General features: G+C 34.9%; 1 protein-coding gene across 2 annotated transcripts in view; it reads left to right on the forward strand.

Moving 5' to 3' along the window:
* Positions 1–20,545, forward strand: part of RB1CC1 (RB1 inducible coiled-coil 1) — a 66,798-nt gene that overhangs the window by 19,775 nt on the left and 26,478 nt on the right. For both annotated transcript variants that reach the window (XM_084207520.1, XM_084207521.1), the window contains exons 6-13: positions 8,648–8,850; positions 9,981–10,416; positions 14,380–14,550; positions 16,331–16,515; positions 17,471–17,657; positions 17,739–17,820; positions 18,661–18,722; positions 19,733–19,836. In XM_084207520.1, coding sequence (XP_084063646.1) covers positions 8,648–8,850; positions 9,981–10,416; positions 14,380–14,550; positions 16,331–16,515; positions 17,471–17,657; positions 17,739–17,820; positions 18,661–18,722; positions 19,733–19,836 — 1,430 coding nt within the window. The remainder of the gene's footprint in view (positions 1–8,647; positions 8,851–9,980; positions 10,417–14,379; positions 14,551–16,330; positions 16,516–17,470; positions 17,658–17,738; positions 17,821–18,660; positions 18,723–19,732; positions 19,837–20,545) is intronic.

Raw genomic sequence — 20,545 nt, forward strand, 5'->3', positions numbered from 1 at the left:
CAGTTTGGTAAAATTACTATACAACAATGGAACATATTTAGTTCCTCTGGAGTAAGCTTTTTTTTTTATTCCAAGGTTTTATAAAAAATACTCCTGTTTAGACTTGAAAAGAATTGTTGGTGCTGCCTAATCTTCCCCCTTTGAGTCTGAAGATTGTATTAATACACAGTGCATGCAAGCTCATTTCAGTGTTTATGCCTTTTAAGTATGTTACTTAGATCTTTCTAAAGATCTAAATAACATATTTATAGTTGTTTCTACATTCTGGGTGCAGGTCTATAATACTATTAATATTTAGCTACAGACTGGAAACTTTATATAGAAAGAGTGATCATGAGTTGATTTGCAAGGAGAAAATAAATCTTTTCCATAATTAGTGTCACCTATTAGTAGTATTGCAGGACTGGGGGAAGCAGGGGCAGGAATTGTCTTTAAACATTGATCCAAGTAGAATGCAGGTCTTATTTTTAGCTTGCAGATTTATTTTCAGGACAATTATTATTTGTTCCCCACTTTTGACAAGTTCTTCCCTGCTTATGGAATGCTTATAGTGATGGTATTTGTTTTCTTATGAAAAACTTGAAATTTTATTTAAAGATTAAATAGGTAGTAATATTCTAAAATCTGATTCGCCTGTACATCAGCATTTAATTTTATCCAAGATTTTAAGTGTTCTAAAGCCATAGGCTCCTGTGTTAGGCTGTGAAAATGAATTGAGTACTTCTCTGGGATGTCAGGGGACTGATAAATCCATCATATGTAATAGAAGATTAGTAAGTAGTCTGTTGTGATTTTTAGATGTACCCAGGTGTTAAAACTGTATAAAGAAGTATTGCAGTATTGTACTAAAGTAGTTTTTCATGATGCCTGTTTGAAGAATATTGAACAGTAATTCACAAGAAACTGAGGGAGGACTGGAAATGTGGTTAGAGCATTAATCTTCTCCAAGGTTCACCATAAGCCTCTTGCCTGGGAGGAAGAAGGAACATGGGATATTTATCCTTCTCAAAATTGATTAAGATCTGGGGAGAGCGAGAAAGGCTCTGAACCTCTGTGGTTGTATGACTGATGCACCCAAAGCCACACTGAGAGTACTGTATGGAAGAGTTCCTGCAAAATAATCCAAGCTTTGTCTTTTTATCAATTGTAGAGAAATGGTAACCTGCTTTATCAGAAAAGCAGAATGGCAGTACTTGATGATGGAGAGGTTTTTGCCTGTTGTAATTATTTAGAGCATTTTAATTAATTAAATTTGATTAATTAATATTTACTACTAATACGAGTGGTATTATATGATAATGTAATATGTAGTAGGAAAATAAAGGTTGCATTCTAAATTATTGCTCATGAAAAAGTCTTACCTGTTCTTGTCCACAAAAAGATGCAGTGATGTGTAGATATTAAAAGAAGGGAAGAATATTTGATAGCTACTTGTTTCTATTTAATCTGGTATCTGCTCTGCCCAGAAACTATAGGATATGATCTTTAAAATCAGACTTGATAGGAATTTGCAAACATACAGTGATATATGGCCTCTAATTTTTTTTCCTCTCAGTAAAAGTAGTTCTAGGGTCTCCTTTAACAAGTCTTTTTATGAATCTCTGCATTATGGCCTTTCCATCATTTTTTCTATGTTTGTAATTAACATGTCTGTAATTTTTCTGTGTCTGTTATTGAATTAAATTATGTTTTTGCTTTCTGCCTTTTTTTTTTTCCGTAAGCTGTTGTTACTACTCAGGTGTGGAAGTCATATTTTAGCTCATAGTGGAGGTCCTGGCATTCTTATGGCCTGTTGCATATATATTTGTGGGATATAAGTGTATGTAAAAGCAGCCATTCCAATCCCCACCCCCCATTAACACTAATTTCTTTGAGTTACTTAAAAAGTTTAAAAAGTTACAATCTTTTTTTAGATTTCATAGCTCCTAACCAAAAATTATTCCTGTGCAGAACATATCTTGCATTTGGTTATCCATGGTACTGTGTTTGTCATACGTCCATTTTCTGTTTCTTTCTGTTTTCATGATTTTAGCATCTTTTATGGATTTTCTTAAGTTCCTGTTCACCACCCATGATCTCATTATGTAGAATTCACAGCATAAAGATTAGATAGCTTTAAAGAAGCTACATCTGTTCCCTTAACTCATCCCTTTACCATTTAAACTGAAATTCTTGCCACAGGTTTTGTCATTTGCAATATGATGCCTTTGTTGATTTTTTTTTTTTTTAAGCTCACTTAAGTCAACTCTCTAAGCCTGTTTTCTTTTTATGTGTTGGCATTTTGGTTTCTCCTGGGCTAAAAACTTACATTTGAGATGTCAATGGTTCCTGAAGGGTTCCAGGTTGCCTTTTTTGCAACTAGCCTGGTCTCCCACCTTTCTTGCAGTTGAGCAGTTCATGCAGCGAGCTGCAGTATGTGGACAATGAATTGCACACACAGTGTTTGCAAAAAGTTTCGTGCACACCAGCTGAGAAAACAAGCTGTTCTCTACACAGTATGTTGTGCAATAGGCTGTCTTGTGTCAAGCTCATGCTCTTTTAACCACTACTTAAAATAATTTCTGGTAGCTTAGCCTTTAGGAAAGGATTTTTTTTTTTTCAAGTGATCTAATTGAAGTTCCCATGTCATTTGTCTGGGAAGGATATTGAACTTTTTGAGAGTGTGTATGTTTCACACTTCATGGGATGCTGCTGCTGTCATGATCAAAGTGTCAATTCCTGTCAGTTCTTCTTTGATAAGTGGAAATGAGGATGAGAAACTGTGTGGTCATTTCATTTGGTTGCATAAAACCACAACTGTAGTCATAGTACATAGTCATAGATCATTCTCAGTTTAGTTTCAAACACTTCAGATATTTAAGCCAAGAAGTATAGTCATGCTTCCTGAAAGCTGTGGATCTACTATTTAGAGAAATGCTCTTTTCTACTAGAAAGTTGCTTTGAGACTCTCTGGAAAGAATTATTTTAAAATATCATGTTCTATATGGTGTGTTGTGTTTGAAATAATTGTGTGGTCAAATTAATTTTTGCTAAATTATTCGTCTAATAGTCAGACACGCTTCTGGCTCCTCCTAAGAAGTCCAGATTTCTCTGTAACTCAGATCAGTCTCAGTCTTTTAAAGTAATTGAGCAGGGTAAGGTAAAATGGGCTTTAGTTTATTCCAAGGTATAATGAAAGGTTTACTCCAAGGTAGATCTTTCAAAATGCTACTCTAATTTTTTTTTTTTTTCACCTTTATAACCAAAACTTTAGATCAAGCTTTTAAAAAGTTGATCAGAATGAAAAAAGTTGGGTGATTTGGAATCAAGCTAGTGGGAGCAAACACTTATCTTATACCATGGTTTGACTCCCTAATGTGGTGGTTTATGTCATTTCTCAGTTTGTTTTTTGATGGGAAGTTCTGTCACTTGACTTCTCCAAACCTGCTTGTAATATCAGAGAGAACTAGTGAAAGCATTACTGAAAAAAGTAATTAATCTGTGACTTAGAAAATCTACTGTGCTATGCTGGTATCTTATCTCCTACAGAAATAAGTACTTTCTGAGTAGGTGATAAGTCATGAACTGCCCAAAGGACACAGTCACCAAAAATAACCAATATTAAAGGAGAATGGAATAAACAGCTGTCTACTGAAAGGAGAGAAGTTGCCATGAAATATCAGTCTCCCTCACAGTGAAGTTAACTGCTCCAGTTACAGGTTTTAAAAACTTAAAAGGTGAAGTGTATCTTAATTTAGCAGGTTCATGTTATAGCTGTGTATGTATTAGAGATAATGGTCTTGGTTACTAATTTTGGTAAACAAGGTAACAGTTCCTTGTTGTGAAAGCATTTATCTGCTGTTGCAGTTTGTAAGTTTGTGGAATTTTACTTTCAAGGATCATTTTGATTGGTCTGAGGTTGATTTTTATGATGATTGAAACCTGTAAGGAGTCCCTTTTACAGGGTTTCAGACACATGGCAATAGAGGACTTTGACTTATTTCCTTCTACCACAGGGTTTTAGAGAATGGAAAGAACCCTGCATTTCCTGAGAACTTTTGTTCTTTAGAGGTAAGTCCAAAGACCACTTAAGACAAACAGACCTTTGTCAGATTTTGCTCATTCAGATGAGCAAAACTATGACACTAGGATGCAAAGACAGTCTTGACATTAATCCTAAACCTTTCACCAGTTAATTTCTGCTTTAAATAAAACATACTTTTTTGGTTCAAACCAAGAAAAAATAATTTTGGTTCAAACCAAGAAAAAATAATTCATTGTAAGAAGATTCATCATCAGAAGAGTCACCTAAATTTGAGTTGTGATTCTCAAAGGAAGTAATTTGACTACACTCTCTGTTACAACACCCAGCTAAAGATTAAATGCATTCTGGTTGCCCTGTGGATTTCTTGGAAAATTGGGTTGTGAAGGCATCATTATTTACTATTCAACATAACATCATATGGGGATTAGTCTGGGTCTTGGTATTTATGTTCTGGTACTGGTGCTCTTTTAGGTCTTCATTCCAGTGGTGCAGTGAGACAATTGGTGTTCTAGATATGCTGCTGTACCTCTGTAGGATGAATGTAGCCCTACAAGGCAACTGAAGTTAACTTTTGTGCTCTGTGAATCATTGGGTGTCTGCCAGTAAGACTTGAGTATGTCTGTGAATAGTCAATGACAAAAGCAAGCCTGTTGTTAGGCAGGCTTCCTTTTCTGTGCTGGAGCTGGCAACCTTACTGAGAAGCATTAAAACATATGTTGGATTGCAGGCCTTTACTTCTGTGCTTGATATAATTCAGTTTTTAGACTTCATTTAGCAGAGAGCTGCTTAATTCTTTCTTGTATAGAGCCATACAGTTATATAACATAAATTGGTCTAGTTCCTTCTAAAGTAGCTTGAGATCTATCACAAAAATGTTGTCTATGGTGGGAGACAGCATGTAGGAAGAACAGGCCACATCACCTGGAGGTTCATTTCAGAAGTGATGGCAAGATAAGAAAGGTATATTTGTGTAGCTTTTAATTTCATAACTTTAAAGAAAATAGTTAAAAGTTAAGTTTCATAGATACTCTGAAGGATGCAAAACAACTGCTCTGCTGTGTTTTCTTGCTGTGTGCTTTCACATTTTGAAAGCAGGATGACTAAAGCAAGACAAATGAAATATTAGTTTAACATAGTGTTCTTGTATGCACTAGTATCTGCTTAGTATAGTCTAAGTCTGAAACAGTTCTGGCATGTGGACAAATAGTTACTCCATGGGGTTTGACCTTCATTAGAACCATCTGTTTGGAACCTCCTGAATTCAGAGTAATATTCTTTACTATTTAATGTCATGAGCTTATTTCATGATATGGCTTAAGAAACCAGCATCAAAAGCACTACTGTGTTTCTGTGGACTCTAACTGCATACCATGCTGACATAATTCTCCTGTTTGCCTTCTACCACCTAGACAGAATTTCTTTGGCACATGTGAAAATAATATGGGATGCTGTTATTGCACCTTGCATATGTGCCCTGAAACATGTCTGTTCATTTGTACAATCTGATTTGTAGTCTATTAGCATATGGATAACTTTGAAATCATGTTACTTGAAAGAAACTTTGCTGATGGATTTTAATCTCAGAGTTAACTCAGAAGAAAAAAAATCTTTTGCTTCTGAGAGACATATGTCTCAATGCTTATGATTGAGATGATTTATGAGCAATATTAATGATGGCTTTCATAAGAGGATTTTAATTTTAATGTCCACGTCTCGTGTGTATACATTAAGAAGCTGCAGCTCATCTGACAATGAATACCTGGTTGCATACTTAGATGGCCTTGGGGTATTTTTATATAATAGTTCCTTTGGGCATGAATCTGTTTATATGAGACATTCTGACCCTTAGTAGAATGTTCTCCTGTTACAAGGTTTCTGAAAAAATAACAAGTATTAATTTGCTGCTCTGGGGAATGCTGTTCACCCTTGCTTTTCTAGGAACCAGACTGCTGGGATAGGAGCTCCTGTTTGGGTTAACTTTTAGTAAATTCCCACAGGTTAGACTCTTAGATACAAAGTGTCAGTGCTGGTTTTCAGTTGTGTACCAAGTTGTGAGGATTTTTCTTTCTACTTGTAACTTCTGGTTTGTGTTTGGAAGTGTTTTGCTGGGGAAACAAGCTTGTTAAAACAAAAACCTTAAATTGGCAACACTTAGGTTCTGAAACAAGTATCAAAAATGATATATAATAAAGCTTCATGGGGCACCTCTAACTTGTAACTTTTGACTTCTGTTGTGAACACAATAAATGGATCTAGCTGAAAAAGCAAACATTGCCCACTAGTTAAGAGTATGTCTCAGGGTGGAAAGTGAGGTCATATGAAGCCTGGTGAATACTTTACCGTGTTAAACACATGAGCTGTGCTGTGCTAAGTGAGCTTGTCCAAGGGAAAATAGAACTGGCAAAAAACTCTACTCAGGGCATTTTAAGAAACAGCTGAGTCCAGTCTTACTTTGTCTGGTTGATACTCATTTGGAGGAACTGCATAAAAAGACTTTATGATTAGTTTTGATTTTGTAGGTGGCTTGTGTTGTTTTAAACTGTTTGAAACTAATGTGTGTTTTTGTATATTTTCTCACTTCTGGAACTATGGCTCATAGTGGTTTGGGGTGGTATGGCTCCTCATTTGGCAGAAGGTTGACTTTGAGAGAGAATAATCTTTGTGAGTTGAAAGTAAAATGTTTGTGTACATTTCCAGGATGTACATTAGAATGCAGCAGAGATATTCAGTTACCTTTTCAGCTTCATATTATTGGTGTACTTTTTTTTGTATATCTTAGGGTAAAACAGCTGGTTCTTTTGGTTCTTAATATGATAACTGAGGAAGCAGTAATTCAGCTTTTTTTTATATGCTGTGCAATTTGCCTTTGTACTGGTATACAAAGTCAATTTAAGACAGTAAAACAATGTTCAAATATTCCAGTCAATATTGCATTAGTCAGCTTATGTACATTTAAATTGTACAGCCAAACATGGGATAGTCTGGAGAAAATGACTTACAGATTTGAGCATTGTCTGGGTGCCATCTCAGTTGTGTTATTGGTTGATTTTTGACTAAGGAAGCAAGAGTTCCTGCAGCAATTAAAATAACCATTCTCTTTAAACTGGAAATCATCATTCTCACATGCTCAGGAAGCTACCAAAGTGCAGAAAATAAGAAGAGAAATACCACCTTTACAACAAAGTGGTAGGAATTTGTATTAACAACCTAGGATTTTGTTGGAGTTGCATATATGGCTATTTTGAATATTCATAATTCATCTGCTGATAGATTAACTATCAGTGATTTGAAGGACAGTAGAATTTTGTCATGCTGCTTGAAACAAGGCTTGGACTTCTGAAACAGGGAAGATGATCATAACTTTCAGTATGAATTGTGAAATGTTTGTTTAAAATGCCATGCAGTTTTGTGGTTTATTTCAGAATGTAAGTGTTGTTGGTCCCTAAATTTTTTTTGAGTGTGCATATGTGCTGCTAACCATGTGTTCAGCAGCAAATGCATTCTGAAATACACGGATGTGTTAGGTTCTTAACACTGCTTTCTCACTGTATTTTGTATAACTTGTTTTTCCATGCATGATTTTCTCACATGTATGATGCCACAGGGGAGTTGTGTTCAGTCCTGGTTTAACAGCATGCTCAAACTGCAAAAAGTGAAAAGACCTTTTTCTTGTAGGTTAGATAGATACTAAAACCTAAAGTACAGGTGTCCGCAGGAAAGTATTTTCCGAGGAGTCTGAAACTGGTAATGTTTTGAGCTGAAGGATTCATTGTATGTCTTTTTTGTTACTTTTTGATGTTTTGATGGGCTCTTTGAGGGGAACAGCCTTTTTTAAAAATTGCTAAATTTAAAGTAGTTGAAACTTTGGAATTGATTATAATTGGTGTTGCTGTTAGTACGCTTTTATTAAGATCTGGTAATTGCCATATGTAAACCTCTGTTTTAACTTTGCCAAATGGGGCAGTAAATCCTCACCTTCTTATGGCAGTAAAATGCCTCTCTGTCATCCAGTACTTTAACGGAAAACTTAACTTCGACATTGGTTTGCAGATACCAAGTTTTAGAGCTGGTACGTTTTAGAGCTTTGTGAACACTGTACCGCTGCCTGTCATGTTGCATCTGGTTTATTAATCAATGAAAGACTTAAATTATTTGTCCTGCTGTTTCCTCATGCATCTCTTCTTGCACCTGATCCACCTGTGCTTTTGCTGACTGATTGTGCATTTTATTGTCTTGTTCTGAGCTTCTGCTTGGCTCATCAAAAATGGCTCCTTATTGTACCTTGATTGCCAGTTTTTTCTATCATATTATTAGTATGAGGGTCATTATTCATGTGTGTACCCTGAATATTTTACAGTATCAGCATTTGATTAATTTTATGAGATGGTTTTGGAACTACAGTTTTCACCTCTCTGTTATGAAGTGTTCTCTTCTCAGTAAATAGTACATACCTTTTTGTCATCTAATTAACTTCCTTTATTCTTAAATTTTTTAAAAATGTTATTTTTATGAAGTTCTAAGGTGTACAACTTTCTAGCTGTATGAATTTCATGCTTTTATGTTAATATCTTAAATAAAGTTACAACAACAGCCTGATTAGTGTTTTGTTGATTGTTTTTTCAGGAGATGTACGAGGTTGCCAAGAAGCTTTGCTCCTTTTGTGAAGGTCTTGTACATGATGAACATCTTCAGCATCAAGGCTGGGCTGCTATAATGGCCAACTTGGAAGATTGTACATACTCTTACCAAAAGCTGCTTTACAAGTTTGAAAATGTGTATTCAAGTTACTTGCAGTCCATAGATGATATCAAATTGAAACTTACACAGTAGGTTTGCTGTTAAATTCATTTTCAATCTCCAAATTTACTCAATTTTAAACTTAGTTTTTTAAAGTGTTTTATGTCTGGTGCTTATTCTGATTAATCAAGCATGTCTTTGATTATGTGTTATGGAGAACATTCTTTTTGTTCTATGCTAGTGACTTTTTTAACTGACATTTTTCATTGTATTTGTCAGCACAAAGAAACCTGTATTGAATTATGTGGAAGATAAGCTCATTAATGAACAGCTGCTTAAGAGCTGGAGTCATTCCAAATATGCACTACAAAAAGCTGGATAACAAATTTAGACATTAACATTTTTAAATACCTATTTACACTTTTGAGTTAATTGGTTTTTAACAACTTGAACTGACACTTAGAATTACAATCTATGTTGAAAGTATGAAGTCATAGCATAAACTTTGAGCAAATTTGTATACTTTTGAAAAGGATGGGGGGTATGTATGTAAATATGTATCTACATACATGCCCCCCCCCATCCCTATTGTGTGTGTGTATGTGCCTATACTTGTGTCCTGCAAACTCTGGGTGTTACTTTAAAAAAAATCTTTTCTGTGTTTGTAGCCCCTGTAGTATGATGGTAGTTCTGTGAGTGCTTTGCTTAATAGAATAGAAATGGAAAATCGGATCCTTAAAAAAATTAACCATAAATATGTTTTGCCTTAAAAAAAAGAAAAGAAAAGTTTAGCTTCATAGCTTTTACCAAATAGAAAATATTCAAACTCTGCAGAAGTAGTCAGACAGAGGGCACTCAAAGCTCTCATAAGAAGTGTTGATATCCATGCAGATAGGAAACATAAGTCCCAATTGTGCATTTAAACAAAGAAGTAAGTGGGTGTCTCTGTTTATCGCTTTTTTTCATTCAATATAAGCTTGGATATGTAGAAGATATATTCAGCAGTGGAAGAGAGCAAAAACTTTGACTTTTTTAGCTGTCCTTCCATGATTGATATTCAGCACAGAAGTTTTAAGGGGTAGTAGTAAAATAATTTCAAAATCTGCTTCAATTCTAAAATTAATAGCAGTTCATATTGTGGGCAGTTTTTATCTAAGATTTCATATCATGTTGGCTTCTAGATACTGATGGTTTTTTTGTTTTTACTTTTTAATAAAAGCTTGGGTTCTGCTGTTTCTATCATGGCCAAGATACCACTGCTGGAGTGCCTAACAAGACATAGTTACAGAGAGTGTTTAGGAAGACTGGAGTCTTCACCTGAACATGGAGGAGCAGAAAGTGAAGAAACTGAGGATGGGAAATCTCCTGAATTGGTGCTTTATCCTGATGTATCTAAAGTGAACAGTAAATCAATGTTAGCATCATTTTGCAAGTCAGTTGAACATTCAGCTTTGGAAGGCACAGATCCTGAAAATGTAAAAGATGATAAGGAATCTGGTCAAAATGCTGCTGTCCAGGACAATGAAATGTCAGTAGAATTGAAAGAGGATGATCAGCCTTCCTTCAATGTGTCTTTGTTAGACTGGATTAATGTTCAAGATAGACCTAATGATGTTGAATCCCTGGTCAGAAAATGTTTTGATTCCATGAGCAGGGTAAGTTAATGATTTTTTTAAAAATGAAATTGCATTGAAGGCTGCAGCTTTTTTTTCCACATGCAGGTGCTTTTGAAGTGACTGACTCTACTCTTTTGTGGCTTTTATTCTTGGATAACTTTCTGAATGAAAGCCAAAGCAGAGATTGGGGAGGGACAAGTGTGGGGAAAGTGTTTTATGAGTTTGAATGTTGAGAATTTGATCTTTAGGAAGATGTTTAATTTTATGAATGCTTGTTATCTTGCTTTTTCAAATAGCCATTTCTTCTGAAAAGCGAAAAGCTTCTTGTAGTGTATAAGCAAAGTGACACTACTACTATTTCTTTACCTTTTTCGTAGAAGCTACATTGATAATAAAAAGATTTTCCTGGACCAAAATTAATGTTGAGTTCAAAATAGTTAAGCCTTTATTAAAATATAAAAAAATTTATATGATTAATTGGATAAATTTATAATTTATATCTCTGCCTCCTTTATTAGCTGATACAGAGGTGCTTAGAAGGGCCCAGTCAGTCAGTTTGTATTTCTGCTGCTGGAAGAACACAACAGTGCTCACTTTACTTTCAAAATTAATATTTTAATCAGTGAACATTATAATCTTTTAAATTTCTTTTGCCTATAATTTTCCTTCTCTCTTTGCTTTCACTGTAGCTGATATTTCTTACATTGTCTAGCCTTGTTTGTGTAGGTATAATATACTATTACAACACATACCTTGAACAAAGAAAACAGTTTTTGTTGTCTTTGACACTTTATTTCCTCTGTAAGGTAAGACTGGAACACGGAATCAGTTATTTCTAAAACCCATCTGTTGTAGGGAACATCATGGTATGGTCAGTTCTGTACATCAATATTTTGATTCTGTCTTAAAATTAATTGGAGAATTTGGCTTAATTTTAAGGACTGTCTAAGATTTTAGTAGTGCAGAAAAGGCTAAGGAAAAGACTGGACATAATGAGTTTGGTTTTTTCTTTACCAAAAACAAGAAGTAATTTTATGTGCTAAAGACTTCCTATTTGCTGAAGCCTAAGACAGTTCTCCATCCTGTTCAGTAATGCTGTAAGGTGCTTTCTACTATTACAAAACAAGAGTAACAGAACCTGCTAGATGGGTTGTGAGACAATAAATTCTATTTCTACATAATACTAACAAAACATAGATGTGTTCTAAAAGTTTTAAAAATCAGTATTTGAAGAGATAGATACTAAACAATTGGTTCCAAATAAATTATAGCATTCCAAAAGACAAAAATGCTAAGAATACTTTGGTTGAGTACATACTCTACCTTTTTTGATCAGCTTGTAGTCTTATCTGACACATATCACATGTTTTAGAGGCACTGTCTTGTACTTGTCTTTGCTGTCCTTGTCTTAATCTAAGATTAGGCAGAAATCCTTTATTTCGACTATTGTAATTGTTTTGTAACTACAGTCAATTTTTATGGGAAAAAGTTTTGATTGAACCTGCTAAAAATGCAGTTTCTTTTTGTATTCGTGGCATAAGCAGAATTGGCAGATTGGGAAGGTGCTTCAGACAGAGTATTCTAGCCATCACCAGAGCAGTTGTGATTGATCAGTCCTGATCCATTTTGGTTCATGAAAAACTCCCAGAGCTTTGAAGTAATGTGTTCCTCATTCTCCATAGGAAAACATTACTCTGTTGTGATAGCAGCAAAAGCAGACAAAGCATTGAATCTTTGCTTACCATTGGTTTAGAATTAGTTGAAAACAGAAGTGGCTTGCAGCTGAAAAGGAAAAGAAAATCCTAAATAAATATCTAGCAACATAATTTTTCTTTTAATATTCATTTGAGGTGACACTTTAATATAAAGAAATTGAAATAATAGAATAAAATGGCACTAACTTTTTAGAATTGTTTTGCCTGCGTTCTCCCTGTGCCCTTTTCTTCTTAGAAATATGAGTGATACAAATGGTTTGCGATTGCAATTCTTATTTCAAAAACTGAATTCAGGTAAGATTTTCCTGAAAGCTTAAAACGCAACAGTAAGAGGTTTATACATTTGGTACTGGTAATCTTGACATAATTGGTGTGTTGCAGAGAGTGCTAAGTTTCTGATGGTTCTAGCCTCTAGATGTTCCTACAAAATGGTACTTCTACATCTTGGCTGCAGTAAAAGCACTGAGTAAGCAGGAGCTAACCAGATGTTTTTGTTAAGTGCTGTTGTAGCCACTTAAGAGGCTAGAAATGGATGATACTTTTAAAAGATGAAAAGAACAGTATTATCTACCTGTGAAAGTAGAGAAGGATCCTACAGATGCAGTTAGGGTAATGATGGTATAAAAAGAGTGGATGGAGGAAGTAGGTGAGAAAAGAATGAGAGGAATAGCCGCTCTTTGTAAAAAGAGAAAAAACAGAATTAGGTTAAGAACATTAAAAGGAAAAAAACCCACCATATTGTTATTTAGTATTTTGTTTTTTAAGAAACTCTTCTGGATGCTGCAGTGGACTAATTCAGAATGTCTTAGGGAGTAATCCTGAATAGTATGGCAGTGAAGATGATCCTGTAAAATCAATCTGGTTAAATACTTCTGTTACTGTTTCTTGAAGTTGGACAAATGACTTGAGAAAAGACCAAGATTCAGAAGACGTCACATATGAAAAATTAACCTTTGTTATCAGAGAGTTTGGATGTATTTTGTCACATTAATAACAGCACTTATTGTTTATTCTAAGGAGTTCTGAGCTATTACTAGGTTTTGGTACTTTCCCGTGAGTTCTTGGTTGGCTGGTTTTGTTTTTGGTGGTTTTTTTGTTTGTTTGTTTGTTTGTTTGTTTTCTTTTGGTTTGGTTTTGTTTGTTTGTTTGAAGTGAGTGGAAGACCTAGTCTTTATAGCTGCTCCTTAATTTTTAGTGTTTCTCCTTTCCAGATTCCTCTCTCTAGCCCCCCCAGATGGTTATTTCCAGGATGGTGCTGTGTGTGAAAACTTAGTTAAATATTAGATTGTGGGGGAAATACACTTTTGCTTATGCTACTATTGAGTCAGATAATTGCTTTTTTTTGAGGTTGAGGTTGATTTGTATGCTCTGTCGATGGCATAAACTCTGCATATTGATGAGAGAAGCCAGTGCTGTGACAGCCAGTGTGACCTCACAAATAGCATCCTTTTCACTGGATTCTCCTGTAAGAGATGGCATACCATAACCATTTTTGGATGAATTTGGGCAAATTTGTTCATCTTCTGCTATCACCTAATGATTTCTACTATGTTCTTAACTAATGTATTTCAGGTTTAGACTAAACTCTGACCTTCATAAGAAGTAGCAATTGCCTATGTGGTTTCTAGAACTGTTATTTAAATTCACTACTCTTACAGTGAAGTGTGAAGTGTCACCGTTAATATCTGTGGACATTCTTAGACTCTTAATATTTCAAATACTTATTTTTATCTCAGATATTCTGAAACAACTTCAAGAATGTGTTTCTGTTAGGAAAAAAAACCTCTAGCTAAAAGCATGACACATATGCTATTTTTCCATGGGGTCTTTTCCAGTTGCTTAGAAATTACCTGCTTTTTTTAAGTAGTCAATTAAAACACTCATTTAGTGGGAAAAGATATGCAGTTCTTGCAGCTTTTTCTGACTGCCCTCCTTTCTGCACTTTCCGTTGAGCCACATTCATGATTGGTTTTGATTGTAGCTGTGAGGACTCTGTCACAGGTCAGACTGCCCATTAGCTGCAAAGTGCCTCTTCCTCCTGCACCTCTCCATGTCCCAGTGTTCCTTCTCTTTATAAAGATCCACATTGCTCTGATGGTTTGCTTGGAATACTTCAGAAAAACTCATGCTGTGATATAGAATCCACATACTCATTTAATCAGAATTCTGAAATAGATGATAGATGTAGTCATACAGTAGATTAAAAAAAAAAAGGTTAAAAACACTTATTTAGCTAACTTAAATCATCTTTCAGTGTGTCAGCTACTAATAATTTTTTTTTTTTTAGCTTGATCCAAGGATCATCCAGCCCTTTCTGGCAGAATGTCGCCAAACTATCGCCAAACTAGATAATCAGAACATGAAGGCTATTAAAGGTCTTGAGGATAGACTCTATGCATTGGACCAGATGATAGCAAGCTGCAGCAGACTGGTGAATGAACAAAAAGAACTTGCTCAGGTAATACACAGTTGTGTGTGCAACATGGAAAGATGATAGGCTTTTGGTATGTGTATGCTGTTAAAGTTACAATGAGCCAATTGCATGTCTTTATGCAAGATAGTTTTCAACGTGTCTCACAGGGATTAGTCAATATGGTGCTATTTCATAATAATTTGACATTTAAATATTAGCAATTTTTACATCTTATCATGTTTTTATGTGGTTTCAAGCTACAGCTGAAAATCAGAACTTTAGTTAGAGATAGTTTATATGAGTTAAGTAGGTCAATTTTAATTTTGAAGGGAGATACTGAATCCTTAGTAGTTTATCACTCAGTGATACAGGTTAATGGTTGATCATCAGTATTGTAGTAAGGAGAAAAAGTAGTATGCCTTCACTGGACAGTGTCATTTTAAGTGATAAGAAATTTAGTTAGAGACTATTTGAAGTATAAAATATGTAGCTCCTATTTTTAACGAACATTTCAGTATCATATTAAAGTTATTTTATTAAATACAGTTTCTGTAAAGAGTCTCAGTTAACTTGATAATTAGGATTGTCCTTTGATGTCTTGTTTGCTACTGAAAATAAATAAAAATCTTTTTGGCAATACATGATGATCAGATTTTCACCATGACCTTGGAGTTGTGACTCTGAAAAAAGGCATGAGTTTCTTACTCCTGCTTACACACTGATATATTATTAGTAGGGATAAATGAACAATCTTGCCTCTCTATTTTGAGGGAGGTTAGAGGCCCCTTTTGAGGCGGGCAGTGCTGGGCTGAAAGTTGTGTAGGACCATGCTCCCTGTTGCCTCTTTGGTCTCATATGTGAAGGTGGATACAACCAGTACTTTTGGCAGCATTGTTTAAAAGTGGAGCTTGTCTCCAGATAAATTCAATGAATAAATTTAGAAGCAAATGCTAAATCTCAGTCTCATGGTGTTTATATTGTAGGCCAGTGCTAAACTCAAGTGAATTTAGCATGATGGCTGAGCTAGTCTTGCCATCCCTATGCTTGGTTGCCCTATATTGTGAGTAGTGCTTTTAGCTATTTTTTCCTTCACTTGGATGAAGAGCCTACCTCAAGTTTGTGAATCCCACTTTGGAGTCAGAAGCATTAAAGTCAGCTGAAAAAAGACTTTATCACCTTGTTTAAATGCTACTGTAAATTTAGAATTTGTACCTTTTTAAGACTTGGCAGAGACTTCAGCTTTCAAATCTTCTTCCTTACCATTTCCTTTTATAAATTGTCTATTCCTTTACTTATGATGTAAGTGTACAGTTTGCATGCAAATAAGATGTGTGGCTCTTCATCTTGCCACTTCAGAAGAGTTAGTTTCCTGTGGCAGTTTCTTTATGCAAGAAATAGAAATTCTTTAGATCACAGTAGTATTGAACATGCTCTAAGTGATATTTAATCTTTCAAATGCTGGAAGTTGGGAAGAAGGTTGTTAGCAAAAGTTAGAATGATGGCTGATCCCCTCCATCCTAGTAGCTATGTTTCTGCTGATTAAGTTTTATGGTCTTTCACTGGTGTTGGTTAGTTGTGGGAAGTTCTGTTAGGGTTGTGTTGGTAGCTATTTGGTATGGAAATATGGAACAATATTGATTTGGACTGGACTATAGAATTGAAAGAAAGCAACTCTGACAGTTGTTTTCTACATGTATCATTCTGTTATACTTCTCAGTGGTTACAGTAAGTTTGTTAAAATTCTTGCATTCTTAGAGAAGATGTATCGCTTTAACACTTTTTGATTGTCCCAAAGCTTTTGTAATGAATGTGTCTCTTCCTCTAGGGATTTTTGGCTAATCAGAAGAGAGCTGAGAACTTGAAAGATCCTTCTGTGCTGCCTGATTTGTGTTTGAGTCATGCAAATCAGCTGATGATTATGTTAACTAATCACAGAAAACTGTTAGATATTAAACAGAAGTGTACCACTGCCAAACAGGAGCTTGCAAATAATCTGCAAGTCAGACTGAAGTAAGTTAAAGCTTCACAACTTTATAGTACTTCTACTTGCAGCAAGGCTGTTTAAGGAATGTGTGTCTGAAGGAAATCATTACTATGAAAAGGTCAAGAGTGCAAATATTGTAGTGTCTCTGTTAGTATATATTCCTGATTGCTTGATGTTGACTTGTTTGTATTTGTTTCACTTTTGTTTCAGTTCTGTCAGTAAAAGCAATTTTATATGTTTTTTATTACTTGAGGGATATACCTCCACCTTAAGTCTTTCCTGGTGGTGAAGTTGCTGTAATGTTTCTCCTCAAGCACACCAGCTGATCATCTTCCCAACAGTTATCCTGTGGTTTAATTATATTGGTGTCTGTGCTTGAAATTTTTCTATTGATTGTATGATTAAAGGAAATGAAGATGTGGTTGCAAAATGTGAGAATTTGTTACAGTGGCTGTTGCCTGCAGTGCATGAGTACATTGTGTGGACTTCTCCAGGTGTTGTATTCTTATTTCTTTGACAGGATTCTAACCTGTAATACCTCTTTCTAAAGCTTTTCAACAAGTATTTTTAAGATCTATAAATAAAAAGTAGTTGTGGGGTTTTTTTGGGTTTTTTTTTTTTTTTTTGCTCAGGATGTATCAGCTCTTTTTAATTCTACTGGAGAAAGTTGCATTAGTACTACTCCTAAAGTTATTTAAGCTAATAACTTGAATGTCTTACCAAGACATTCAAAACCAATGACTTAAATGGTGGTCCATTTTTGATCACTGATATGGATATTCTGTTGTGAGAAATTAGTAGGAAACTGCAAGGTGACTACTGAATTCTGAACAGCTTGGTACTTTAAGTTAGCCTGTTGTTGTCCCATGTGAAATGATGTCATTGTTCATTTCATCCAGACATGTTGCTAATCTAATTTAAACAAACAAAAAAAAAAAAAAGCCAAGATGTGATCTTCTAAAGTGTAATCTCCTTTTGTAGGTGGTGTTGTTTTGTAATGCTTCATGCTGACCAAGATGGAGAGAAACTACAAGCACTGCTTCGTCTTCTAACAGAGCTCCTAGAAAGGGTCAAAGTTGTAGAGGCTCTCAGCACTGTTCCTCAGATGTACTGTTTAGCTGTCGTTGAAGTTGTGAGGAGAAAAATGTTCATAAAACACTACAGGGAGGTAAGTAAATAAAACTTCGAGACCAAACCTTTGTATCAGCATATAAATTAACGAGTAACTATGTATTTTTCCCTTTCACAGTGGGCAGGTGCTTTAATAAAAGATGGGAAACATCTATATGAAGCTGAAAAGGCAAAAAGGGAATCTTTTGGTAAACTCTTTAGTAAGTACTTTATCTTCTGTGAAGTCGAATTGTTTTTAAAGTATGTCTATTGTCTTTGTAGTTAAAATAATTTTCATCATATTCTAATTTCAAGACCTGAAAATTTTCTTTTACTTAAATAGGAAGTGCATGCTGGTCCTATTACAATGAAAATATTTTTCCATTGATCAAATCAATTAACTATTTCATATAGATTATCCAAAATAATGTGAAAGCTATGAAATTATTGTAAAAGATACTGTTTCTCATTATCACACTTAGATGCAGTTTGTGCTTAAACATGCCTTGTGAGCTTTTATGACCTTTATTGTTCTTTTAAATAACACTTCTAAAACCATTACTGAATATTTGGGTACTGCTGTGACTTTCTCTGTACTACTCCAGAAAAATCCAAGAACTAAGACCTGTATCTAAACATCTACACCAGAAGTTTTAAAAACATAATTAAAGATTCTACTAAAAAAATTTTGATTACTTTTTCTGCCAAGTCTCCCACTTGTGTTCTGAATGGACAGCTAAAATAAGAAAATTGAGTGAAAGTTTATCTAATTTTTTTGGAAAGGAGATGAGGAAGATTACAGTGAAAATTTCAAAAATAAGTTGAGGCTTTTGCTTCTGTGTACATTAAGGAAGAGAGACTTCTGTGAAGGGAGTTCTGCTTAAATGGCGGGTTTTATGTGATGTTCTGTGGTCATTTGCAATTTTATGTAGACATCAATATAAGTAGTAATGCTTCCAAATGTAGTTCAGCTATTAAACTGCAGTAACTTCAGTTGATTTCTCTTGAGGTGCTGCATTTCTTCCTTTAAATAAGTTGTTTGTTCGGTTTTTTTCCTTCAGGGAAGTCTTTTCTAAGGAATCGTTTGTTTAGAGGACTTGACTCCTGGCCTCCATCCTTTTGTGTATGTACTCATATCTTTGGGTTTATTTAATTTCTATCTAGTTTTATAAATTAAAAACCTGGGCTTTATTCGTTGAAGCTATATGCCCTTTGCATTGCTGTGACACGTGAAGAAGCTGGGAGCTAGTGTTCTCTGGCATTTCAAGTGACCTATATTAACATTGGTTTGTAACTTACAGTGCAGTGGGAAAGGAAATGTCAGCTCTCCTTTTTAGTAGTGCAGTCCTTTTTTAGTCTGTGGTATTGAAAAAAAAATTATTCTTAACAATCAGAAAAAAGAATCAGGAGGAATAATTTGATCATCTAATTATCTTGTGAATAATAGAGCAATAAAATTAATTGGATGGTAAAAGCAAGTAAAAGTTTTCTATGTAATCACTGGATGAGTGGAAAAGCATTTTTGCCTCTTAATTGGCTGATAATGTGAGGGCATTGTAATTAAGCATTGCCTGTTAGCTTTGATTTCATACAGCTTGGTTAATTGAAGTAAGCTAACTCCCTGATTCTAGTGTTGCCATCTCACTTTGCCTTTGTAACCTTTTCAGCTTCTCCTTTTCAGCCTTTTTTTTTATTTAAAGGATACTTGGAAAATAAGAAGGCTACTCACTTCAATGTCTCAAATACTGAACTGAATTAATATTTGTATGTGTAGCAGCACAATAAATAGAGCTTCAGTGCCATCTCTTATCCCTTAACTTCTAAACACATCCATAATGTTTATGAAGCTTGGTAATAGGGAGGAATTTGGACTAGATGCTCAGTGTAGTTCCCATCCAACTGGAATACTCTAGTCTATTGCTGCCCAAGTACTATGGATAGTTAATCATTACAAGTGTAAGGAGTGTTTTTTAGGGGCAAAGGACCAGACATGGTTTCTTAAAAGTTAAAAATCTTTTGAGTAAGAGATCAGTTTACTGCTAACTTTTCTATGTTACTTATTAAGCTCTTCTTGATCCTTCTTTAGTCATCTGATACTTTACAGCAATGTGTAAATTAATATCTTCTTTACAGACACAAAAACCTCGCAGATTTGACAGTGAGCTTCCAGATATCTCGTTGAATGACTTGCAGTTTTTGCAGTCTTTCTGTCCTTCAGAAGTACAACCATTACTCAGGTAAGGCACCTCTTTACACTTTGTGTGTTACAGAAATAGCTTTTCCAGTGGTCCCATCCCCATCAGTTCCCCACTCCCTTATGTCATTTTCCATAAAAAACAAACAAGGATATTTTCTGATCTAATTACCATTTTTCAGCAATGATGTTCACTGGCTAAATGCAGATACATATGTATTCAAGCTCTGATGGTTTGAACATACCTATTCTGTATTGAGATGTAAAGGATTTTGGGGTATTCCTTAGATCTGCCTCAGAGCTAAAAAGCAAAAAAAAATTGCCATCAGTTTTAAACTGAAATAAACTCATAACTGTGTTTTGTCAGATCAGAATGAGATTTGATACTTTTTTCTTTTGCTCTTTGTTGTGTGGTATTCTGTAGGAAATAAAATAAATGTCTTTAGCTCAGCATGAGATCACAGAGATCTATATTCAATTACTACTTTTTCTCCAATTTTATTGAACTGAATTTGCTAAAAAACACATTCTCTTAAGTGCCTCTGCTGTCAATGGAAATCCATCATTTTGAGTAGAAGCTCTATTTCTATGTTTCTTAGTTCTTACTTCCCAACAGCGAGGCAGACGTGCATATGTACACAGGAAAGCTACTGGTTTGTCTCTCAAGCAATTTATGGGATTAGTTCCTTATCTAGAACTTGGAGATATCTTAGTGAAAAAGATGACTGTTAGTATGAGCTTCCAAACTCAGA

This window comes from Fringilla coelebs, assembly GCF_963513975.1.
Source record: "Fringilla coelebs genome assembly, chromosome: 1".
NCBI classification, from domain to species: Eukaryota; Metazoa; Chordata; class Aves; order Passeriformes; family Fringillidae; genus Fringilla; species Fringilla coelebs.